Source organism: Chaetodon trifascialis, chromosome 11 (assembly GCF_039877785.1).
Source record: "Chaetodon trifascialis isolate fChaTrf1 chromosome 11, fChaTrf1.hap1, whole genome shotgun sequence".
Classification (NCBI taxonomy): Eukaryota; Metazoa; Chordata; class Actinopteri; order Chaetodontiformes; family Chaetodontidae; genus Chaetodon; species Chaetodon trifascialis.
Genome location: NC_092066.1, coordinates 19,377,989 through 19,400,299, shown reverse-complemented (window position 1 = coordinate 19,400,299; position 22,311 = coordinate 19,377,989). Strand labels below are relative to the sequence as shown.

At 45.2% G+C, this 22,311-nt stretch overlaps 2 protein-coding genes across 4 annotated transcripts; one reads left to right on the top strand and one right to left on the bottom strand.

The window, feature by feature from the left end:
- The first annotated feature begins 208 nt into the window (after positions 1–208).
- On the top strand, positions 209–7,460 carry LOC139339486 (Golgi reassembly-stacking protein 2-like). Its single transcript, XM_070975134.1, has 10 exons — positions 209–376; positions 1,112–1,192; positions 1,290–1,493; positions 1,587–1,673; positions 1,794–1,924; positions 3,568–3,700; positions 4,103–4,226; positions 4,319–4,426; positions 4,994–5,110; positions 5,982–7,460. Exons 1-10 carry the CDS (start codon positions 314–316, stop codon positions 6,257–6,259), a joined length of 1,326 nt encoding a protein of 441 aa, XP_070831235.1. The 5' UTR covers positions 209–313; the 3' UTR covers positions 6,260–7,460.
- A 1,494-nt stretch (positions 7,461–8,954) lies between these two features.
- On the bottom strand, positions 8,955–21,502 carry LOC139339479 (serine/threonine-protein kinase tousled-like 1-B). Of its 3 annotated transcripts, none has more exons than XM_070975117.1 (22): positions 20,918–21,502; positions 18,850–18,971; positions 18,078–18,146; positions 17,840–17,878; positions 17,581–17,656; positions 17,444–17,487; positions 17,258–17,347; positions 17,056–17,136; positions 16,872–16,964; positions 16,621–16,731; positions 15,900–16,036; positions 15,526–15,717; positions 15,224–15,290; positions 14,953–15,050; positions 14,650–14,731; positions 14,456–14,547; positions 14,268–14,357; positions 12,554–12,723; positions 12,143–12,278; positions 11,854–11,965; positions 11,662–11,769; positions 8,955–10,876 (listed from the first exon to the last, which is right to left on the bottom strand). In XM_070975117.1, the coding sequence occupies exons 1-22, from the start codon at positions 21,042–21,044 to the stop codon at positions 10,727–10,729; spliced, it is 2,286 nt and encodes a 761-aa protein (XP_070831218.1). In that variant the 5' UTR covers positions 21,045–21,502; the 3' UTR covers positions 8,955–10,726. The 3 variants fall into 3 exon arrangements, with proteins under 3 accessions (XP_070831218.1, XP_070831219.1, XP_070831220.1); XM_070975118.1 differs by having other exon boundaries at positions 17,258–17,341; positions 20,918–21,325; XM_070975119.1 differs by lacking the exon at positions 17,840–17,878 and having other exon boundaries at positions 20,918–21,318.
- Between the last annotated feature and the right edge of the window lie 809 nt (positions 21,503–22,311).

Here is a 22,311-nt window from a genome sequence, read left to right as displayed (position 1 = left end):
AAATAATCAGAACTTGTCTGAAATCAGCAGTGAATATCACCAATGTGTGTTAACAGATGCCGATTTCAGCATTTTGTCTTAACTCTACACTTTGATGTGAATGAGCTCTTTGACTCACAAAGAAACCGGCTGGAATTTGAGAATTGAATAGGACGTTTCGAAAAGGCGTTATTTCCTGCCACGTAACGGCGCATGCGCATCGTTAGCTAATCATTTGGCGACGTGTACCCGGTGAGTGGAAGTGTTCAGGCATCTCACCTCTGCTGGGTAACAAGCTGCCATAAAACCTAAAAAGCCTTAAAAGAGCGAAAGCATGGGAGGATCGCAGAGTGTGGAGATACCGGGTGGAGGCTCCGAGGGCTACCACGTCCTCCGGGTGAGTTTTTAAGCTTCTGCATCCTGTTGTTAGCCGTTAGCTTAGCACTGAGTCAGAGACGGAGGATTCCTGGCTCCGTGTGTTGACGACAGGCCGGGGATGACTGCTGGGGCCTCCGTTTGGAAAAGACCACGTCAGAAAAATGTTGTGTGCTTTGGAGTTGTGTCATATCATTTTTTCGTTATGTTTTGTCTTTATGTCTGCCTCTTAATTAACTAGTTAAATATGCCTGCTAACAGAAACTAACTAGCATTGTTTGAGCTAGCTTAAGCTACGTAGCTGCACTGAATGACAGCTGCCAAGCTGGCTCTGTTAATGCGACCAAATAGTGTTTCTTCTTCCTTGTTTTGCAAAATTTGTAGTAACCTTAAGACGCCTCTTGTAAGAAGCCAACACTGTCCAGTTACTGTCAGTCGTTCTGTCTTATCCTGTGTATCAGTGACGTTTAGCCTTAACGTTAATAGCTAAAGTAGATGCTCCACTTGACAACAGAGCAGTTGAAGACCTGCATGCGTGGTAATGCACATTCAGTACAGTGATACGTGTATGAATCGTAACCCAAAACAAATCACGTGGTGACGTGATTGTTTTGGGCCCAGCTCTCCTGTGTGTTGGTCAGCTCAGGCCCAGTCTGTTCATGCTGCTCATGTTGAGTATGTGTGATACATCAGTGGAGTGCAGGAGGTGACAGTGTGTGGCCCTGCAGCAGCAGCTCAGTCTCTTCTGTCTGTGCAGGTTCAGGAGAACTCGCCTGGTCACCGTGCAGGATTGGAGCCTTTCTTTGACTTCATCGTCTCCATCAACAACACCAGACTAGTAAGGACATCCAGCAGCTTTATCTATTAAGACATGTCATGATGGACTGTGTGTTTCATGGCTGCCCCTCTGCTCTCCTCCCTCCCCTTCTCTGCAGAACAAGGACAACGACACCTTGAAAGACTTGCTCAAAGCCAGTGTGGAGAAACCAGTTAAGATGCTGGTTTACTCCTCTAAGACCCTGGAACTGCGGGAGTCGACAGTCACCCCCAGCAACCTGTGGGGGGGGCAGGGCTTGCTTGGCGTCTCCATTCGTTTCTGCAGCTTTGAGGGAGCCAATGAGAATGTTTGGCATGTGCTAGTGAGTAACCCCAAAGACATGTCTGCGTTGTGTTGTTTTATGTGGGTTAATGGTTGCTTGTTTACTGATTCTCTCCCTCTCTCCTTATAACAGGAAGTGGAGCCTAATTCCCCAGCAGCCCTTGCTGGCTTGCGACCGCATACTGACTACATCATTGGAGCCGACACTGTTATGAATGAGGTAGTTTATCAGCCCTTCGGCTCCTTGAATCCGTCACTCCTGCACATTCTCCACCTGATAATGATTGTGTGTGTCTTCATTTTGTCCGCCGTTTCCTCCTCTCTGTGACTTTATCTGCAGTCAGAGGACCTGTTCTCTCTGATAGAGAGCCATGAGGGGAAAGGCCTGAAGCTCTATGTGTACAACACAGACACTGATAACTGCAGGGAGGTGATCATCACACCTAACAGTGCCTGGGGAGGAGAGGGCAGGTAACACTGACTTTTAACACACTTGCAAACTCGTCCCTGTTAGACCCCTTTGAGAGTTTGTTTGACTCCAAAAAGGAGTACACAGAATGATTTTCAGTTGATCACACCTAGCCTGAGAATCAGACTGAATTGAAACTTTCTGTTTTGCATTTGTAGTTTGTTTTGTCTCAGTTAATCAGTAGTGAGTGATGCATCCACCTCACAGACACTGCCATGGAAGGTTCCTTCATTTTTGTGGACGATCGACTAAATATGCTGATTTAAAATGGCAATAATTGAAATTTTAATCATGACATTATCATGAAATGACAGTGCTAATACAATTTGAAAAGGGGACACTTGCAGTGACAGAGAATTATCACCCAAATCTTCAGTTTCACTTGGCTTCGTGGAGCTGTGAAGTGAATTTCAGCTCATCGTTTTGGTTCACTCTCACCTCTCCCTTAAAGTCCTTTTCCACCAAATCAGCCCTGGTTCCTGAGCTGTGTCCATTCAGGGTTCTTGGAACCTTTGTGCTATCTAGCGAACCAGTTTTGGAACCACTGTAATCATGGATGCGTCATGGATGGGTGTCACACGATGCACACCAGAAATAAACAGTACTTGCAAGATGGCGCAATGATTATGTTGAGCTTTTGTCTTGTTTGACTCATAAAGACCCAGTGTGTAGGATTTAGTCACATCCGGCATGAGGTCACAGATTGCAGCCAAATGAATACCCCCCTCCTCACCCTCCTCACCCTCCCCTATGGTGACTGCTAAGAACATAAACAACATGAAAGGCCCTCGTAGAGCCAGTGTTTGGTTTGTCTGTTCTGGGCTACCGTAGAAACATGGAGGACATGGAGATGTACAGCTCTTTCGATGGTAATGGATAGACGATTCTTATGTTCAAGGGGGTTATAGATGATTTAAGATATACTTATATACATACATTATATTCCAATTCTGCCAATAGAAAATACCACACACTGGACCTTTAATTATAAGAAGATGTAGAAGACTATTACAAGAAAAATAGCCACCTCCACCCTCTTTCCAGCCTGTAGAATATGACAGGTGACATGCCAAGATACACAGCAGTGTAGAAGAAGACTGATAGCACATAAACATGGATGTTAAATACTTTGGCTTTGCAAATATTTGATGAGGAAGGAAACGCTCTCATCACATTTGTTAGAGCTCAAGGATACACACAACGTGTTCTGTGAGTAAAACAACGCTGGTGTAACTTTTGTTTGTTAACAAGAAAACTCCACAGGCCATCTGTTTAAAAGCTGTCTGTTGAGTTCGGTCTATATTTTCTTTTCTTTTTTTTTTTTGCACAAATGGCCAAAAATCTGTTATTGCAGGTTAAAGCGTCAACTGTCAACAATCTATACAACTATGTCCATGTCATCTGTGCTCGTTGCCATCACATTTTGCTCTCACTGTTCTTCATGGATGTATTTGTCCACATGTGGCACAGGAAGATGACATTTTCATGTTCTGATTTCTCAACCCAGCCAGGAGAAATGCCCATTAACATGAACAACAGCAGAGATGTGGGCAGCTCCTCAGTGGCCTCATCTCAGATGCGTTTGGATGAAAATCTTCCTTGTTGTTTGTCGGATTCTGAATGTTTTTGCTCTTCTCGTCACCAGCCTTGGATGTGGGATTGGCTATGGATACCTCCACAGGATTCCCACTCGGCCTTTTGAGGAGGGGAAGAAGATCAGCTTCCCCGGAACCTCTCCCAGTGAGCCAGTCAGCCCTCTGAAGGATGGCTTCACTGAGGTCAGCACACACACACACACCCCGCTTCTATCAGCACTTGTGTACTTCTGTTGTGTATTTCCCTGAAATGTTACCAGCTATGACTCTCACTGTTCGCTGTGTGTCCCTGAGAGCTGTGGTCTCATAAGCCAGCCAAAACTTTCCTTATCAGTATGCAGCATGTGTGCGTGACATTGAAAAGCCTGAAGTTTTGTGTTTTGTGGCCTCAGATTTTTTTTTAAAGAGTTCACACTTTAGAAATGCAAGTGTCCTCATTGTGCATGCAGCAGATAGCAGAGGGACAGAGCAGTGTTGCTCATTACAGCTAATTGGCCGCGTGGATGAATGTGACCTCATCTGTTTGACAGCAGCATCCTTTTCTCTGCCGCCTTCATGTTTTTTAATGTCTTTTTACTCCTTCAGGTCCAGCTTTCAGCAGTGACCCCTCCCCCCGCTGCGCCCGTCATCCCCTCTGGCCTTGAAGATTCACTGTCAGGCCTGTCAATCAGCACAGCCCCGCCCACCATGCCCAGTGAGCTGCAGACAGGTGATTGTCAGTTTCTGCTGTCTTTCTTAACAATTGTGCCTTTACTTCATGTGTTTTTTTCTAACATGCTGCTGTGTTGCGCTCCCCTCCAGGTTTGCCCACAGTACCTCTGCTCCCCTCCTCCGCCAGCCCCTCCCTCAACCCCCTCACTCCACTGAATCCTGCCGCCACCAGTTTCAACCCCGCCACCACGCTACCAGGTGTGTGATTTCACCGACATTCACAACAGACAGTCTGCTGAGTCTGTGAGCACCAAAGATTTCAAAAGTCTAAATTGCATTAGCCAATATCATTAGCCAACACTTTGTTTTCACGAGGACAAGTCGCACCTTGTCCTTCATTGAACAGAATTTATGTAACATTTTCAAGCACTTAAGCAGAGCAGTGTGTGACTTCCTGTCAGACTGTTATCTGGCAATGCTTAGTTTGTGTTATAGTTATCGTTTATGTTGTCATAAACTGTCAGCTGCATCTATGGCATGAATTCCCACCTCTTCTCCTCCATGTCTTGTTGGCTCAGGTAGAAAAGGTCTTCAATGTGCCGCTCCCTAAAAGCAATTCACTTTTTTCTGGTCCCTTTCCTTCAGTAAAGTAACATGAGTTCAAGAATGTATCTATATAGAAGAATCAATAGTAATTAAGCACCGGCAGTTTAAAAAAAGGAATGAACAATGACAGCACACCCTTATTACACCCTACATAATACTCTGTGTGTGTGTGTGTGCGTCTGTCTGTCTGTCTGTCTGCACACGTGTGTGTGGTTGCAGGTCTGATGCCCCTCCCAGGTGGCTTACCTCCGCTTCCTAACTTGCCCAACCTCAACCTGCCACTCCCAGACCTCAGTGCCGTGTCATTAGCAGGACCACCGCCAGTAGGAACCACAGGTAGATAAACTCTTTCTGTACAGCTACACACACACACACACACACACACTCTCTCTCTCTCTCTCTTGGAACATCTAAACAAGTCTGATGCATTTTAGGAACAAGTCCTGTGGACTGATGAAGTTAAAATCAACCTTTTGACCACAGTGAGCAAAGTTATGTTTAGAGAAAAGAGGGAGCAGACTTTCATGAAAAGAACGTCTCCACCTGTCAAACATGGCGGTGGATGGATCATGCTTTGGGCTGCGAGGGAGGTAGGAAACATTTCACTGGTGGAGGGAACAATGGATTGAAATAAAAACCATCACAGCGTCTATAAAAATGCTGGTCATGAAAAGAGGATGGCTTCTACAACAGGATAATGATCCTAAACACGTCATTGAAAGTCTGTGGATAGATAGATATTTGCTTGCTTGTTGAGAGTTAGATCAGCAAATCAGTATCACTCTCATATTGATTTGTTATCAGTTGGTTAGCTTAGCTTTTAGCTTAGCACAAAGACTTGGCTAACCTGGCTCAAAAGTAACAAAGTCCACTCCAGCACAAGTTCAAGGGATTGTATCCAGGGAGCAGTCATTTCCTGAAGTCTTATTGTCACCATGTGTTAGCCAGCCATGCCTCCTGGCTGAAAAAAAATAGACTGCAGTCTTTATGCTAAGCTAACAGGCTGCTGGCTACAGCCACATATACACAGGACGGATATGAGAGCAGTCAAGCTTTTGATCAAACTCAAGTAAGTTTGCAGAAATGCGGAACCAGTGATTGAAGTATGAGTGTGTGGATGTGTAGTTTGGTTGTGAGGCTAATTTTAAACACTCTCTCTTCCTCTTCCTCTTCCTCTTCCTCTTCCTCTTCCTTCTGTCTGGATCAGTGCCACCTCTGGCATCTCTCCCACCCCTCAACCTCCCAGGTCTGGCCCCCTTACCCCCTCTGCCCACCATGCTGCCCTCCCAGCTGCCTCCCCTCCTCCCTCAAGGAGTGGCCCCCCTCCTGCCCATTTCCACCAATGCTCCTGCAGCCTCGGTCACGGTCACGGCGGCGCCTGCGTCCGAGCCTGCCGCCACCGCCACCTCCACGCTCCCCACGGAAGCCTCCTCCACGAACGCCACGGATTCGCCGGCCCCCACGGAAGCAACACTAACATCGTAACCTGGGAAACAAGGTCCCGCTTGCCATCAAACCAAAATACACACCCGGTTTCTCTTTCTCCCGTCTGTCTTTCTTTGTGTTTTTCTATTTATTTGGCCAAGAGGGACAGGCAGACAGCTGCAGTAGTTCAGACACGGAGGTCGGCATGCTCCAGGTTTGGGTGAGGAGGCTTGTGTGGAGCAATGAAGGATGAATGGATATGAAGAATGGAGGACGAATGTAGACTGGTCTTACCAACATGTCTTTATTGCCAGATTGTCATGGAGCTTGCCTAAGCTACTGTTTGAGGAGGACGAGGAAAGCTCTTTGGTTTGTAGTTTGCTTCGCACATCTGCATTTGCAACATGGCAAAGAACTATTTTAGGATTTCCCCCCTTTCTGATCTGGCAGTCCTCTGTTTCATATACAGTACTTATTTTTTTATATAAACAGTGTATGTTCATAGGGCTGGATGATAAACCAAACTTACTGAATTACTGCCTACATCACGAAACCGTTAATAGACGGATATAAACAAAGAACAGTCACAGCAGTGAAGTGGAAGTTCAGCCAACTAGCCCGCTCACAGTTCAGCCCAGAGGTCCTTAAACTGGTCATACTGTAAGAAATGAGGACAAAGATATCAGACTGTGCCTACAGTAGAAGAATATCATGCACTGCGCTACTCCAACATGCGTTAATACGAATTCATCACACAGATTTTTGGTCTTATCGTCCAGCCCTGACGTGTAACATTTTATTATTAGTTCATAGTCCCCCTCGACCAATAGATTCATTTGATTTTTGTTGAAATTGCTGTATGAGTCTCCACCCAATGAATGAATCTGCATTATTTTGCACCACCTTTTGTGTTTTGAAATGATTAGTCTGTCCCTTTGTATGTCTCCGTATATCCAGAATCCACAGTATCCGTCTCTACCACACAGGCATGGCAGCAGCCTGAGGGCCGTGCCAGAGGGGACAGAGGTTTACACTTACATGAGCTACTGAGTCGAGGAGAGTATGTGCTTGCTGTTGAGTGATCAGTAGGTGAAATATGGGTGCGGGATTAATAAATACATATGTCTCCTCCTGGCATTGCCTACATGAATTGGTAGGCAGAGGTGCAGTGATGCCTCTTAACCACAAGGTGTCACTGTAACAGAACTTTCCGAAAACATCTTCAGTATGCACTGCGAGCAATAAAGCCAAATTAATTTTACAGGATGTCTGTGTGTGTGTTTATGTGATGTCTGCTGCTACTTTTTGCAGTTTCGAATAAAAACAAATCAAGTAGATGACAAAAAAAAAACAAAAACAAGATTTAAGTCGGAATGGGAGCAGTCTCACAGTAAAGCTCGTATTCACCTGCCACAGACTGGTGTAGGTTACACTGATCACCTGCAAGCTACAGGTAGTGGATGAAAAAGCAGACACAATGAACAAAACGATGGAAATGCAGGCTTTGCAAAAAACATTCTGGGAAGAAATTAACACCTGAAATGTGGATGACACTCGTCTGCTTGTACTTTCTGTGGCTGCTCAGGTAGTAAAAATGACATCAGTGGTCTCAAATATGAGATAAAGCGCACTATGGAAGCAAACAATCGCTGTAGCAATTTGAATTATATCAGCAAATGAACACCTAATTGTGAAGATGAATTGCTACTGAATATTTCATATAGAAATTTAAATATATCAATTTACAGCAACCTGATGAAGCCGACAGGATACCAGGCGGCTCTGACGCTCAAGATTAGATTTTCCATCTGGAAATTTGGTGTTTGAATTGAACCGATCCATTTTTCTTTTAATGGGACTCATTAATTGTTCCATGGAAATCTGAAACTGCACATCTTGAAATTACCAACTGTAAAGCCACGAAAATTCAGAAATCCGGTTCTCAAAGTCAAACATTTCAATGCTTTAATTTCAGTGGCATTAAAAGTCAGGATTAAGCATTCAACAGTGGTTAAATTTGACAATTAGGCATTTAATACAATTCAAATGACCATTTGCTTCCATACAGTCACAGATGATGGATCACATTGTAGTAAACGCCTGCTTATTGAAATATGGTGGAGTGAATCATAGTGCAAATAGTGTTAAATATCATTTTTCAGCATATCCAGAGCTGCAGTACCACCAAATACTGTGAGTGTAGTGTAACGGTGCCTGTGAAGCCATGCATAACTCCATACGCCGGTGTCTTCTTGTCATTAACACATTGATATCATCACCTCCCTCTGTGCTCCATCTTGTATAAAACACTTGTAGCTGCGTTACATAACCCTCCACAGGAAATATGGGTCACACTGCAGGAATTAAGACTGGTAAGGCAATCTTTATTGCATATGAATGACACGGCCTAGCTGTGCATCCCCGCCGCTAATGTGATGTGACACGTAGCTTACTAATGGCTGCACGGAACATCTGCCTACACATGGCTCTCATTAATCATGTGGTGTACGCAACTGATGCTAGCACCAACTTTCTACTGTTGTCTTATGTAGAGGAAAAAAAAAAGGGAGATGGGTTTGTTTTAAGGTTTGATTTTTAAGTGGATCAAATTCAAATTTATCAAACCGGACACAGACTTTTACCTTCTTCATTGCACTTCCTGTCATGTGGGAGCAGCAAGCTGTGAGCAGGGACTTCCTGCACTTTCATGTCACTCAAACTACTATGGGAGGTCGTTTTTTTTTTTTTTTTTTTTGTCTAACAGCTCGCACACAGAAAATCAACTGAAACTTAGACATGAGGAGAAGCTGAGACACCCACAGCTCGCTGTTAACGGCCTCCTCTTTAACGAGCCTTCTCGCCCGGGAAGACTTCTCTTTGCTGCTGCGGCCGTCCAGGTTGCCTTTGCTTGAGAGGGTTTAAAATGTCACAACAACGTACATGTAAGTGTTTTTATTTACAGGACGACAACATTCTGATATATCCACTTGATTTCTAGCTGCAGGAAGTCATGCTGCAACACAGCCAACCCGGAGCGTGCCCTCTTCTACCGGCATCAACACTCCTCTCTACACAGCCTACTGGGCCTTTGCTCCATATAATATCTGTTGGACTTGTACATGAAAGTAAACAAAAACCCGTGTGGACATTGATGTTGGTGGCAGAGGAACGTATTGCATCCCCTGCCCCCTCCCCAAACAGCACAGCAGGTGTCCGCTTGGGCAAAGGGGCTCTGGAGAGTGTTCCTCTGAACGCAGTTCAAGTATGCACATATGCCAGGCGGAAACCATTCACACGTTACAAACTAAAAGCAACATTTATAGCAGCAAACTGAGAACAGCTTTCAGGAGGAAACACAAAGAAAACGGAGCAAAGTGAGACACTGGGAAGCAAAGATAAGCCTCATTATAATGTATTTGCTAAGTGAGTAATGTCTCCTGCACATGAAATGTACACTAAACCTCTGTGTCCCGAGTCTCTGCAGAACAGTAAGAGCGACGGCTGATCCAGTCCCTCAGTTCAGTCCAACCCTCTTCAGGCAGCTTGATGAGGACGTCTATGACAACATGGTGCTGTAATACTCTGCTGTTTGTTTCGGAACAACAATGGATTAAGACAGATTGACAGATCCACTTCCTGGCCGGCGGCAGATCTGAATTGCTTTGCAACAAAACAAAAAAAAAAATGTGTGCAGAGGACTTGGCTACTGAGGAGTCCAGAACGAGCCCACACTGTAGTACTTCATGCCAAATGTGTGAGACCAGATCACCACGACCTGGACTGCAAGTGCAAACTGACCCCAGACATTCCATCTGGAAGTTTTTTTGTTTTTGTTTTTTTTTTTAAGTCGAGTCCCATCAAGGTTACAACCTCACTTTTAAGTGAACCCCTGTCGAGTGCAGAGGGGCTACAAGGGTGAATCAAAGAGATCTAACCATCATTTTGTGCCTCATATAAATGGACCTCTCCATATTTGACGTCAAGACACTCGGACCTTCTCGGACCGGTTCATCCTTTTCTGCTGCTCCCCGCTGCTCAACGCCACCCTCACAAGAGAACATCTCGAACAGCGGCTTTATTCTAAGCCATCTTGTGAGGTGTATAATGGTGCAGGGATAAAAGAGGTGGGCTTGGACACGGCATGTAGCCAATCCTAGAGCTGTTGAGGGGGTATTAAATAAAGTCCATAAAGAAATGCACTAGCTTCATCATCTTCATTTCTTGCTCCAAACAATGGCCCCTCTCTTCCCATTTCCCTTTCATTTTCCAGTTTTGTCCTTTCCCTTATCTCACACAGCTGAGTTCAAGGGCGCATCTCTGTACAACATATGCAAAGGGAGTATCCCCCTTTCACGTCTTCAACCCAGCTCCATCTCTTCTCTTCTGGTGCCAACGTATCCATTTGAGAACAGCTCAAGTGGAGGAAAAAAAAAAAAAAAAAAAAAAAGCACATCCATTATCCTCCAGTTCCAACAATCCTGCCTTGAGATTGGTCAGAGGGTCCTGCCAGTCACGTGAGAGAGCCAGTCAGTAGGTAGGGAGAGATGAGGCCGAGGGCTGCAGGGAGCCGGAGGAGTTTGAACGTCTCATGTGAGGGAGGAGGTAGGAGTCCGAGCACAGTTGGTGAACATCGAACCGGTCCTCCTTGCGGTAGGCCAGACAGCGCCGGATGAATGCCTGCAGAACAGAGAGAGAACATATTATAGAACGAGCTGCAGGCTGTGTGTGAGGAACAACGCACAGGAGAAATACTGTTCCTGAGCTTTAAACTGTTTTTTAAAACCACACATTAGAGTCCATTCAGATGCTCACACTCGTCCACATGTCAGCGGACAGCACAACTGTTTGACATTAATACACTAATAACACCTTTCCATACTGCAATTAAAACAGCAACACACCAATGTCTGCCCCAGGTATGCTTACACCTATTAGAGTTGAGCAAAACGATGACGTCAGACACTGTTCACACTGAGGTTACCTTTAATATCTCTGCCTGTATTAGACCAAATCAGGCATGTTTATATATGTATCTATGTATGTTAGCAGAATGTGTACAGTGAAACTGGCATACTAGCCTTTGCATGAATGTATATTGTATGTGTTTACACTGTGTAAACTTACATAGAATGTGATCATTTGCTAATCCTTTCATACCTCAATTGAAAACAGCACAAAGACAGTATATTTAATGTTGTACGTCATCAGCTTCATTGATTGTTGTAAATATTTGCTTATTCTGAATTTGATGCAGCAACATGTTTCAAACATGTTGGACAGGAGCAGCTAAAGACTGGGAAAGATGTGGAATGCTCCAAAAACACCTGTTTGGATCATTCCACAGGTAAACAGGTTCACTGGTAATGGAGAGGTTCAACACTTTGTAGTTTTACACAGCAACCCAACTTTCCAGGGTTGTACATTTATGTGTGTGTGCGTGCGTGTGTGTCTGCATGTGTTACCTTGGCCTCTGTGCTAGCCTGTGGTTTAGCAGGGAACTGGACCTCTGTGGCTTTGAGGATGGTGTTTTCCTGGAGAATATCCTGCTGTGACTGGTTGTGACCAAACGGCTGGAAAAACAAAACACATGACATCACCACCAATCCAGTGTCTTTTACACTGCTGGACGCTGGGACTTGTCTTCAGTGTTGTACCTTGCGGCCATAGAGGCACTGGAAGAAGATCACTCCCACAGACCAGACATCCACCTTGTTGGAGATTTTCGGTGGCTCCTTCCCCACCACAAAACACTCCGGTGGAAGGTACCTGAAACACGAACACAATGCAGTCAATCTCATGCTGTGTTATAGAGAAAATACAGATTTTTCCATTTAAAGTAATTCCTTGAAAAATGGCTGCCATGCAAAACAGACCGTAAAGATGGATGTAGTGTTACAGTGTCTGAGAGGGGAACTGGTGTGTGTGTGTGTGTGTGTGTATTACCAGTAGGTGCCTGCTCCCTGTGATGTGAGGTCCATCCCGTCCACGCCGTAGTTGTCATCATCCATAATCTTAGACAGGCCAAAGTCTGTGATTTTGATTTCTCCACACGCAGTGCCGTCCACCAATAAGATGTTACCTGCCCAGCACACAGACACAGACTCAGTACAGTGTGGAAGACACAGTGACTCACACAAGATCAGGTTCAAATACAAATAATAACTACAGCTGTATCAGCAACTGTGCTGCGACAGATAAAGCCCAGGCAGACCGCTGCACACCCAAGGCTGAGAACGCTACAGCAACTACAAGGACGTGAGCTGACTCCAGCCCCTGAATCAAAACAGCACAGTTTTCAGCAGATTTCACTGTATCGATGTTTAATTCCATGTACGATGAACCTGAGCGACCCACCAGGTTTGAGGTCATAGTGGATGATGGGGGGTTTGATTTCGTTGAGGTAGCGCAGGGCGCTGACGATCTGCATGACAATGGAGCGCGCCTCCTTCTCTGACATCAGCTTGTTTTGCTTCAGGTAGAAGTCCAGGTCGTTTCCTTCACAGAACTCCAGGACAGTGCAGAACCTGCGAGAGCACAGACACACGATTACGCACAGGAGGAAAAGATCAAATTCTACAACAGAGTGTGAACAGATGGAGGTCAACAGAACTTGGAACCTCTGATAGCAACAATCTAACAATACTGTCATTGCTTTATTGACCTCTCCGTCGAAGGATTAACTGCTCATCCTGTATTTTTCTTTTAAGAGCTCGAAAGGCTGAGGGCTTAGAGGATGAATGTCACCTCCCCCTCCTCCACATGGAGGTCAGGGGTCAGCGCCACGACCTTCTGCTACTGAGTGAGCCTGACGCAAGTTTCCAGTCACGTCTGTGTGCTGCTCACTTTCACAAGCATAGCTTTGCTACAATATGAGCGGGGCCTGCGCTCGGCCTTTGTACTCGACACAGAGGACGATTCATCCGTTTCTCTGGACAAATATGCAGTCTTGTTAGGCTGGGAAAGTAACACCGACTACACCTCACATGCTCCAGGTTAACCCTTTAAAAATATCTTCCATTGTCCGGACATGTTGACGCTGAATCATACATTTTTCTGTGACTTGCTTTTACTGTTTACTCTTTCCAAATCTGATAACACCCCTGCGATGTTTGCTCTTACTTGTAGCACCCACAGACGCGGAGCCTTGGGGCAGAACACAAACAACTCATCCATTACTTGAATATTTACTGCGTGTGGCTTTCATGAAGGTTTATGGTTTATGTCCAAAAGAGGGAAAAGCTAAAGATCAAGAGACATGCTACTTCTATTATTTCAGCATAATCATAATCAGATCTACAAACCTACAAATTACAGAATAATAATGTCTGATTATGGACCCTATTTTCCCATGTTTTTTGTGTCCAAGTGACTAATGAGACAACAATTTTTGCATTTTTTTTGCAGTATCAGGTGAGAGCGCAGCAGCTGGCAGCCATGAAACAGGCTGCGATGTAATCCCTCTGAGCGTTTGCACACGTCCCCTAAAAGTGTTTGTTTTTGCAACTGATAGGCTCAGATTGTGTCTGACAGCATTACGGATAGGATCCCGACAGATAAACCCTTTTGTTAAAGAGTAAGATCGTTTTTGTTTAACCAGAAACAGCTGACTGCACCAGACTCCATGCTCAGAAACAGTCATTTTATCATAGTAAAACACACGTCAGCCAAACTGGAAATATCACACCTGAACAAAATACAAACACACCAACACCTTCTTGGTTCATCTTCCGCCGTTCCAACAAAACCTAAACTAAACCAAAACTGTGCTTTGGTTGAAATAAACTCTTAATTCGCCTCATCAGGAGCGGAGCGAGAGCGTGGGTGGACATTGAGACGCAGCGTGTACGACTGAATGTGAATTTCCACAGTCGAGCGTATGGATTTTTTTGCGTTTTGAATCTAAATGTGAATTTAGAATATTGATTGACGGCTCTAACATGCACAGTGTTGCACCGCAAAATGATAAGGATGTAAAAAAAAATTTTTTAAGGCAGCGCTGGGTGATAAACAACCTCAGGATATGTCAACCCAGCAGGGCTGCAGCTGGCAGAGGTCAGAGGTGACTCACGTGTCAGTGTCCAGGGAGAAATAGTCATACAGTTTGACTATTCTGGGATGGTCCAGCTGCTTGTGTATCCGGTACTCCCTGCATGCATGCCTGGAAGGAAATAAATGTCAGGGTAGTGTGTGCATTAGCGGAGAAACATTTTGCCTTTTGTGTATCTTGACTTGTGTCGGTGTGTACATGAGACCTACTTGTGGTAGTTCTCCTTTTTCTCCTCTCTCCAGTTCTTGTTGAGCTGGTGGATTTTAACAGCTGCATAGCGCTGCTCAAACAGGTCAAAAGCCTGTGTGTGACGAGAAAACACACGCGCATTTGTCTCCAAACATACCTTAGAGAGAGAGAGAGAGAGGACAGGAAAAACATCGTCTGACCACGCAGACGTTACCTTGTAGACTTCACTGAAGCCACCTCTGCCCAGCAAGTGCAGCAGCAGGTACCTCTCGTTCAGGGTCGGGTGGTCTTTAAACCTGTGTCAGGACGCACAAGACTTTTTAAGCTCGCTGCTTGTACCCAAATGGTGTGTCACCTTTGAAACAAGGACTCTGCATAGAGGATTTTTATTGCACATCCATATTCTCACATGCCTGTCGTAACTAGAAAAAAAACAGTGTTTTGTGCCGACAGTGTAAACTCTTCACCATTAGGTCACCTGGCAGGTTGTGGTCCTGTATGTAAACTGCAGACTTACGCTGAACTGTCCTCGTTGTTTATCCTCTTCAGCTCTCTGATATGGAGGTTCCTCACCCGCTCCAACCGCTCCAGCTCTGCTTGGATCTCCGCTTCCTCCTGCATAAACAAGCCATTTCAATTTGCTTCCTGTTTGAAGATTCACGCACTTAAAACTCGTGTATGCAGTCAAACAATCTAAGGCTTCAGCGGCCATTTAAAAACAGAATGGGTGGACTGTGCATTGCTTCCATTGATAGCTTGCTTAAATTCTTTTTTTTTCTGTTATTGACCTTCTTCAGATGTCCAAGGCGAAGCTTGAAGATCTCTTCCTGCTCATGGTACTCAGCCAGGGTCAGTCTGCAATAATATGGACAAGTCAAAATCTCCAAAGATCTCAATAAAACACACTTGATTGAGAACGTTAATTTCAATTTCAAAGTTAAGAAAAATGTATCTAAAAGAGGCCTATGACGTACAGCTGCTCTGGTCAAAACAATATAAACAAGGGGCAACAATCCCTTTCATTTTTAACAGTCCAACATCCTCCAGTTTTACCCAGAATGACAGCATGCATCTACTTCAGCGTACTCACAGCTGGGGCAAGGAGGGCTTGAGGAAGGGGTCAGAGTCGTTGCCGTTGACCACCTTGGTTTTGCGCTGCTTGGGTTCAGAGGTGGACGCCACTGAGAGGGAGGGAGACGCAGGGTTCGGAGGCTTCCTCTTGGCCAGTAGCTTCCTCTGTCGCTCTATGTCCTCCCGCTGCTGGTTGATGCCCTCCTGCTGCCTGCACGGAGAAGAGGCCGCAGAGGGGCGGGGAATGGGTCATATGGACAAATGCCGTGAACGGCTTTGTGCCTTTTACCTGTACCACTGTATTTCTGAGCCTTTCACGCAGTTTAGAATAAAATCTAAAGGAAACACACAGAAATCAATTCAAAAGCTCTGCACGTGCTTGCGGCCCCTCACTTGATCAGGTTCTGGAATGCGTATCCGTCGGTCCACTGCTCCGTGTAGGACGCCCCGTGTCTGACAGTGGTGAAGTGGCCGAGACGGAGACGGTCCTGCATGCTCTTCTCACGACATGACTGCTTCTCCTGGGTGCTCTGTTAATCAAGACAAGCAGACGTTATGCATTAGGAATAATGAATAGTGTTTCTGCAGGCATCTCAGCGGAGTAAGAGAAGAGAGAGCAAAGTCTGCTGATGACAAACCCTCACCTACACAGGAAGTCGTGGTAGTTTATTGTAAACTGATTCTCCAACCATACCAAATAAATCAAATGACTTGAGAAAGAGCCGTCTGTACACTAAATCCCACTACTATTGTACAGCTCTATGAAAAATTGAAGGGACCTAAGGAAAACAGGTGGCTGGTGAAGAGACTCAAAGATCGACCAACCCAAAGACAGGATTTTGCCCTCAGGAGCTGTCGACCAAAGCAGCGTTAAAACACCAGAGAACTAGACTGTCTTTCCAAGAAATGTGACTCAAAACCTCTGCTGACACATTCGGTGGAAGAGGATGGTAAGATGATATAGTGTCTCCCATCAGGCTTGTAAGCTGCGTCTCTGTCAGTTTGTTTTTTCTTTCTGCTCACGAGGGATCAACAAACACTTCATGCAGCTGTTTGTCTTTAATCAAATGTCCTGTGAATACACAAAAGGGCGCGTGCATGCAAAGACAGATACCTTCTCTATAAGCAGTTTCTTGCTCATGGTGATGCACTTGTTGAGCCTCTCCTTGTATTTCTCCAGGAGTTTCTGCTGTTCATCGATCTGTCTCCGCAGGTCACAGTTAGCCTGTAAATGAAAGACTGTGTTAAATTTGGTTGTGTGGTTATAAAAACAAAACAAACCTGACATAATAACCTGTAATGCATTGGAGAGTTGTCGTCTTACGCTCTCTCCATCCCTACTCATCTTATGGACAGTGAACTCACCCTGAGCAGGTCATCTATTCGCCCCTCTTTTTTCTCCAAGTCAAGACTCTTGTTGCTCTCCAGAGCGGCAAGTTTCAGGCCTGTTAACTCCGTCTAAGAGACCCAGACAGAGGGGTGCCAGTCAGTACAATGTAAACTGCTGGAAAAAGTGTCATATCAGCATTTCAAGCGTGCATCATGTTACCTGGACACACTTGCTAGAGGAGGCTTTGGGATTGTGTTCCCCAAAACACAGACTCGTCGGAGAGGAGCTATTCTGCCGGATCTACACACAAAGAGACTTTGTTAAACCTTGTAATTACACAGAGACTCAAATTCACCTCATGTGCACATAAGTCATCAGAAATCCTCGTGTTACTTCATTCAACTGGTGGTGAAACACTCACGATTGAGCCCGGGGCAGAGTGTGAGTTCTGCGGAGAGCGGCGAGCTGATGGGAGGCCTCTGACCGGACTGGAACCATTTCCACCCTGGAACTTTGCAGAGCAAACAAATGGGTAAACTTGAGAATTTGGTTCAAAACGATATGAATCGTAACATTTTAGGATGATGGAAGTTTCTGTCGGACTCACGTCAAAGTAGTCGCTAATCTTGGGCCCACGTGCGGCGGTCTTCCCTGGATGGAACATTGATTTAAAGATTTAATGCAAGCTATCAGTAATGCATAAATGTGTATAGTTTACCAACTTCTCTGAGGTGTCAGCCATACCTTGACTGCTCTCTGAATACGTGTCAGCTTTCCTTTTTCTCCCTCTGGACGATTCAGAGTGCTTCTTCTCTGGGGTCTGTGAATTGATATGAAATAAGAGAGAGAGAGAGAGAGAGAGAGAGAGAGAGAGAGAGAGAGAGAGAGAGAGAGAGAGAGAGAGAGAGAGAGAGAAGTATGAATGCCTTGTGTTTCACCGGACAAAGCTGGTTCAAGTGGTGGTGTTGAGCAGGAAAGAGCAGCAGGAAGAAGGAGTACATACTGAGTAGGCAGGAGAGCTCCCTCTTTTCAAATCAGAGTTCTAAGAAGAAAAGAGAAGGAGAGGTGGGAGTAGTGGGAAGAGCAAGAGAAAAAACGCAACCGTGTCTAACCTGGCTTCACTGTTAGCATCTGTGTAATAAAATATGGAATATTTAATTTTGGCTTTTGTTCTGTCTTCTCAAAATAAACAACAGTCACCCAAGCCCATCGCAAAAATGGTCCGTGTGTGCATGTTTTACCTCTGACTCCTTGTCGCTGGATGAGCCCAGACTGCCGTAGCTGTGGTTAGAAGACTCATTGGCCAGACCCTACACACAGCGAGAGTTCAAGATAAGCGAACACACACAATATGAAAGTAGTCTCTACTTCAGAGTTGTGTTTTCAGCAACCTTGTGTAATGTAAACACCAGTGAAACAAAGCCTGGAGGTCGGCCTCCATGTCTGCCACGTCTAATGGGAATCCAGATCTTCAGTTATTAGGTGTGTCACTTGGATCTTTTCCAGCACATGCACATTTCCAGGAAGCCTGCATCCTTTTTAGGAAAACAGGAACTTACCTGCTTTTCCACCATGAGAATCTGGGCTTGGTTCTCATTTCCTGCCACCAAAAAGTCCCTGTTTCTGAGGTAGTACTTTCTGATGGCCTGGGAACTATCATGGTGGACTGAGTCACTGGAGTTAGTCAGTCAAGACTGCTAAATCTTGTGTGTGGCCTTTTTTGTGCTGCAAGCGCTCAATGGTTGTCGCTATTATTGATATTAGAACTCGGGATTGGAATTTCTTGATATTGACATCTGCATGATGCAGCCAATGTCTAGAATAGCCTTGTGAGCGAAAACTACAACTTAAAACAAAGCTGTTTCAAAGCATTTTAATCCTTTAATTGTCAGGAAATATGCACAAAATGAACTTTTAGCTCAGGCTCATGAGCCCCTGGGTCAACTGCATTTGTGCGCGGTGTGTGACGCATCTGAAAAAACAAGTCTCTCGTCTTTTCTGTGCTGCGGTTACCTTAGCACCTCCACTGGTGCTCCCAGTGCTGCCTACTGTGTTGCCACTGACAGCTCCTGTGAACCTGGCCTCCAGCAGCTCCTGTCTCCTGGGGTCCAGGCTGTGCAGCTCCTCCATGGGGCCTGGCATAAGAGCACCAACAGCGTAACATTAGACATGTACATCATCTCCATTACAAGCAAACAGTGCTGACAAGAGTGAGTGAGCATGGAGCGTTTTTCTGTTACAAAAATTACTGAAGAGGAATAAAAATGAGCACTAAGAGAAGAAACAGAGGACAGTATCTGGGGGAGGATTAGAGAAAATTAGAGTGATTAGGGGATAAAAATAGAAAAATGGATTTGATTCAACTGGGCAGCAGATAGCCCTTTAAAAGATGCACTATGACGGAAGATACCGTAGATGAGTGACAGTGCATTTCTAACTCACGCAGGAAGGTCATTCCAGCACTGGGAAGTCAGGAGGGAGAAGAGGAGGCCGGGCAGAGTCTCCCAGCATGTCAACACAAAAATCTTAACCCAGCTCTGCTATTATCTCATTAGTCAGACTGTCACAATGGCCTCATTTCACAGTGCTAAACTAGTCTGTGTAATTCGGGGATCTCAAAACGCCGGACGCCTTGCAGACAGAGCACAACACCAGCTGATATAAAGGACACAGGAAGTTTCATCCCAAAGTCACATCTTTCTACGTGCTGCAAAGTCAGTGAGGAACAGATGTGGGCCTTCAGTAGTTGTGTGGCTAATTAAATGCTACACGTGTGCATCAAAGTTGCTTGAAAACAGGGCACAGCTTTTCAGGTCATTCAGGATTTGCAAAAGCGTGGCTTTACCTTAGAATTTCCTCAGCATACAGAGTCAGATTTGCACATGTCGGAGTGGTAAACCTCACCACCGTGAGTCTGAACCACAATACGACTCTCCCACAAGCAGCAGGCTAAACATATATGATGCCTGACTGGGCCTTCCTCTCTGACAACAACGGGTTTGCAGACACACACACACACACACACACACACACACACACACACACACACACACACACACACACACACACACACACACACACAGGTCTTCCTCTCCCTGCTGACTGCTGCTGCTGCAAGTGTTTGTTTCCTTATTGGACATTTCCTGGCTGTCATCTTTACATAGCTTCTGGCACAGGGGCAAGCCCTAAAAGGCATAATGGACATTATGAAAGCCTTGGGCTGTGAAACAGAGAGCACGCTACAAGGCCTGTGTGAGGTTATCTAAGGACAGGAGGGGGGGGATTATTTAGGTTAGTAAATCTATACAGCTGCAGCTTTATATTACAGCGTTATTTCGGATCTTAGCAGGTTAGTGTTAGAATTTAGGGCTGAAGATAAATCCTTGAACGTCATCCTCAGTACTGTAACTGTAACGCAGATCTGCGCTATTAAGTTACCGTCTTATCAACACCGTCGCTGTCTAAACATTTTGGTGTCCTCTAAGTTATATTCTTAACTGGCAGATTATAACCAATCGCTCCCACTTTTTTAATCACTCTTCCGTCACCACACATCCAGCAACTCAACAACATCGGTGTAAATAAAGTCACAACAGCTTGTCAAAAACACTGTGGAAAAGCAGATGCGTCCCAGCTGGCCAGAAGGTAAAATTCAGGGCCTGTTCTCAAGTTTACAGCAGTGTGGACATGCACTGCGATGCATTAATGGATGCATGCATAGCTACGTTGTTTAATATCCAACTAGATGCTGCTGGTAGGGGGCGAATGTTAACAAACTGCTACCCAACTGCAATCGCTCAACAGCTTCGAGTAATTAGAAACCATGTAAGCTGACAGTCGTAGAAACACAACAAGCTAGCGCTGCCTTTGTGCAAACATGATAGCTCGCTGCTACTTAGACTGGCCATCAACTGAACTGACAGCTGACGTTTGGCTTCCAATTCACGGCATCAGTGAACTTGACATCCATTTTTACTTCAACAAACGTTTGCTCGACACGGCCAAAATAATCCACTTCTCCCGCAAAGGACACACTTTAAGGACAACAAGAGTCGTTCGTGCACTTGGCGAGCTAATATACCTTCCTTGCTCTTTGCGGTCGCCGTTATATGTTGTTGAGAAATCGTTGGGGACGAGGAGAGCTGCGACCAAGATGGCGTCGCCTCCAAACTTCCACCACCACTTCCACTGTTACTTTGGACACTCATGAAGCCACTTTACCGCCGAGAGGAGCCAGCGTACACACTGCCGTTCGCGGAAATCCCAAACTTGCGTTCATCGTTTGACACCTGCTGTAGTGTAACAGGCGAGTAAACGTAAGTTGGAGCGTTTTTGCGTTGCTAGACGTCTCGCATTTTGTAGCCCGTGTGAGTCCTGCGGAGGAGCGGCTTCTTTAGACACTCGCTGAAACGGATCCAATGTAACCTTTGCATGATGACCGCACCGCGCGCCTGTCAGCATCCAGTTCGCGAGCGGAGCTCTGATTCTTGTAGGCGAGGCTATCGCGAGGCTGGCGCGCACCTAGCAGCGCGATGGGGGATGGCATGACACCGAAACAGACACTGATCTGGGATCATTTCACCCTCTTCCTAACAAGCCGTAGGTTTACTGGAAGGCACGTCTCAGCGTCGACCTGAGAACAGCCTCTTGTTTTGGTGAAAACAACAAACACCCCTAAAAAATGGCCGAAAGTTCTTGTCTGCCTGAAGAGAACGACAGCACACAGGAGCACACACACGCACACGTAAATGCTTGTGTGTGTGTGTGTGTGTGTGTGTGTGTGTGTGTGTGTGTGTGTGTGTGTGTGTGCATGTGTGTAAGTGCATATATATACATGTGTATAGACATAAGTGTGAGTGTGTGTTTGTGCATATATATATATGCGTGTGTGCGTGCATATGTATATATACACACACACACACACACACACACACACACACACACACATATATATATATATATATATATATATATATATATATATATATATATATATATAATGCATGTACAGTATGCATGTAGTCTCTACAGTATGTCAGTATATGTGTGTGACAGAGAACGTGTGTGTGTGTGTGTGTGTGTGTGTGTGTGTGTGTGTGTGTGTGTGTGTGTGTGTGTATGTAGTGGTAAAACTGGGGTCTTGATATGCTGTTTTTCCGTCTTGAAATACAAGTTTGGGGGGAGGGGCAGGTGCAGGTGGGAGGATACTGATGTGGTCTGGACTATAAGGTCTTTTGTTCCAAATTTGGTGCAGTGCATCAAAATGCCTTTGCCTTCTTGTAGGGCAGCATGCACACACACATACACACACATACTCACACACACACACACACACACACACACACACACACACACACACACACCAACAGGCATTAACAGTCAACTGTTTGGTCTACATCTTATACTTCCATACATTTCTAATTCACTTTGCATGAAAATAAATTCACTGTAATCCAGAGATGAGACTGAGCAAAT

Coding starts and splice junctions, on each gene's coding strand:
- LOC139339486 (XM_070975134.1), top strand. CDS start 314: ATGGGAGGATCGCAGAGTGTGGAGATACCGGGTGGAGGCTCCGAGGGC. Junction 4,227..4,318: donor GCCCAGTGAGCTGCAGACAG/GTGATTGTCAGT, acceptor GCTCCCCTCCAG/GTTTGCCCACAGTACCTCTG. Junction 4,427..4,993: donor CCCCGCCACCACGCTACCAG/GTGTGTGATTTC, acceptor GTGTGGTTGCAG/GTCTGATGCCCCTCCCAGGT.
- LOC139339479 (XM_070975117.1), bottom strand. CDS start 21,044: ATGAGTGTCCAAAGTAACAGTGGAAGTGGTGGTGGAAGTTTGGAGGCG. Junction 17,879..18,077: donor CCAGCGACAAGGAGTCAGAG/GTAAAACATGCA, acceptor TTTTCTTCTTAG/AACTCTGATTTGAAAAGAGG. Junction 15,718..15,899: donor GCATTCCAGAACCTGATCAA/GTGAGGGGCCGC, acceptor TTCTCCGTGCAG/GCAGCAGGAGGGCATCAACC.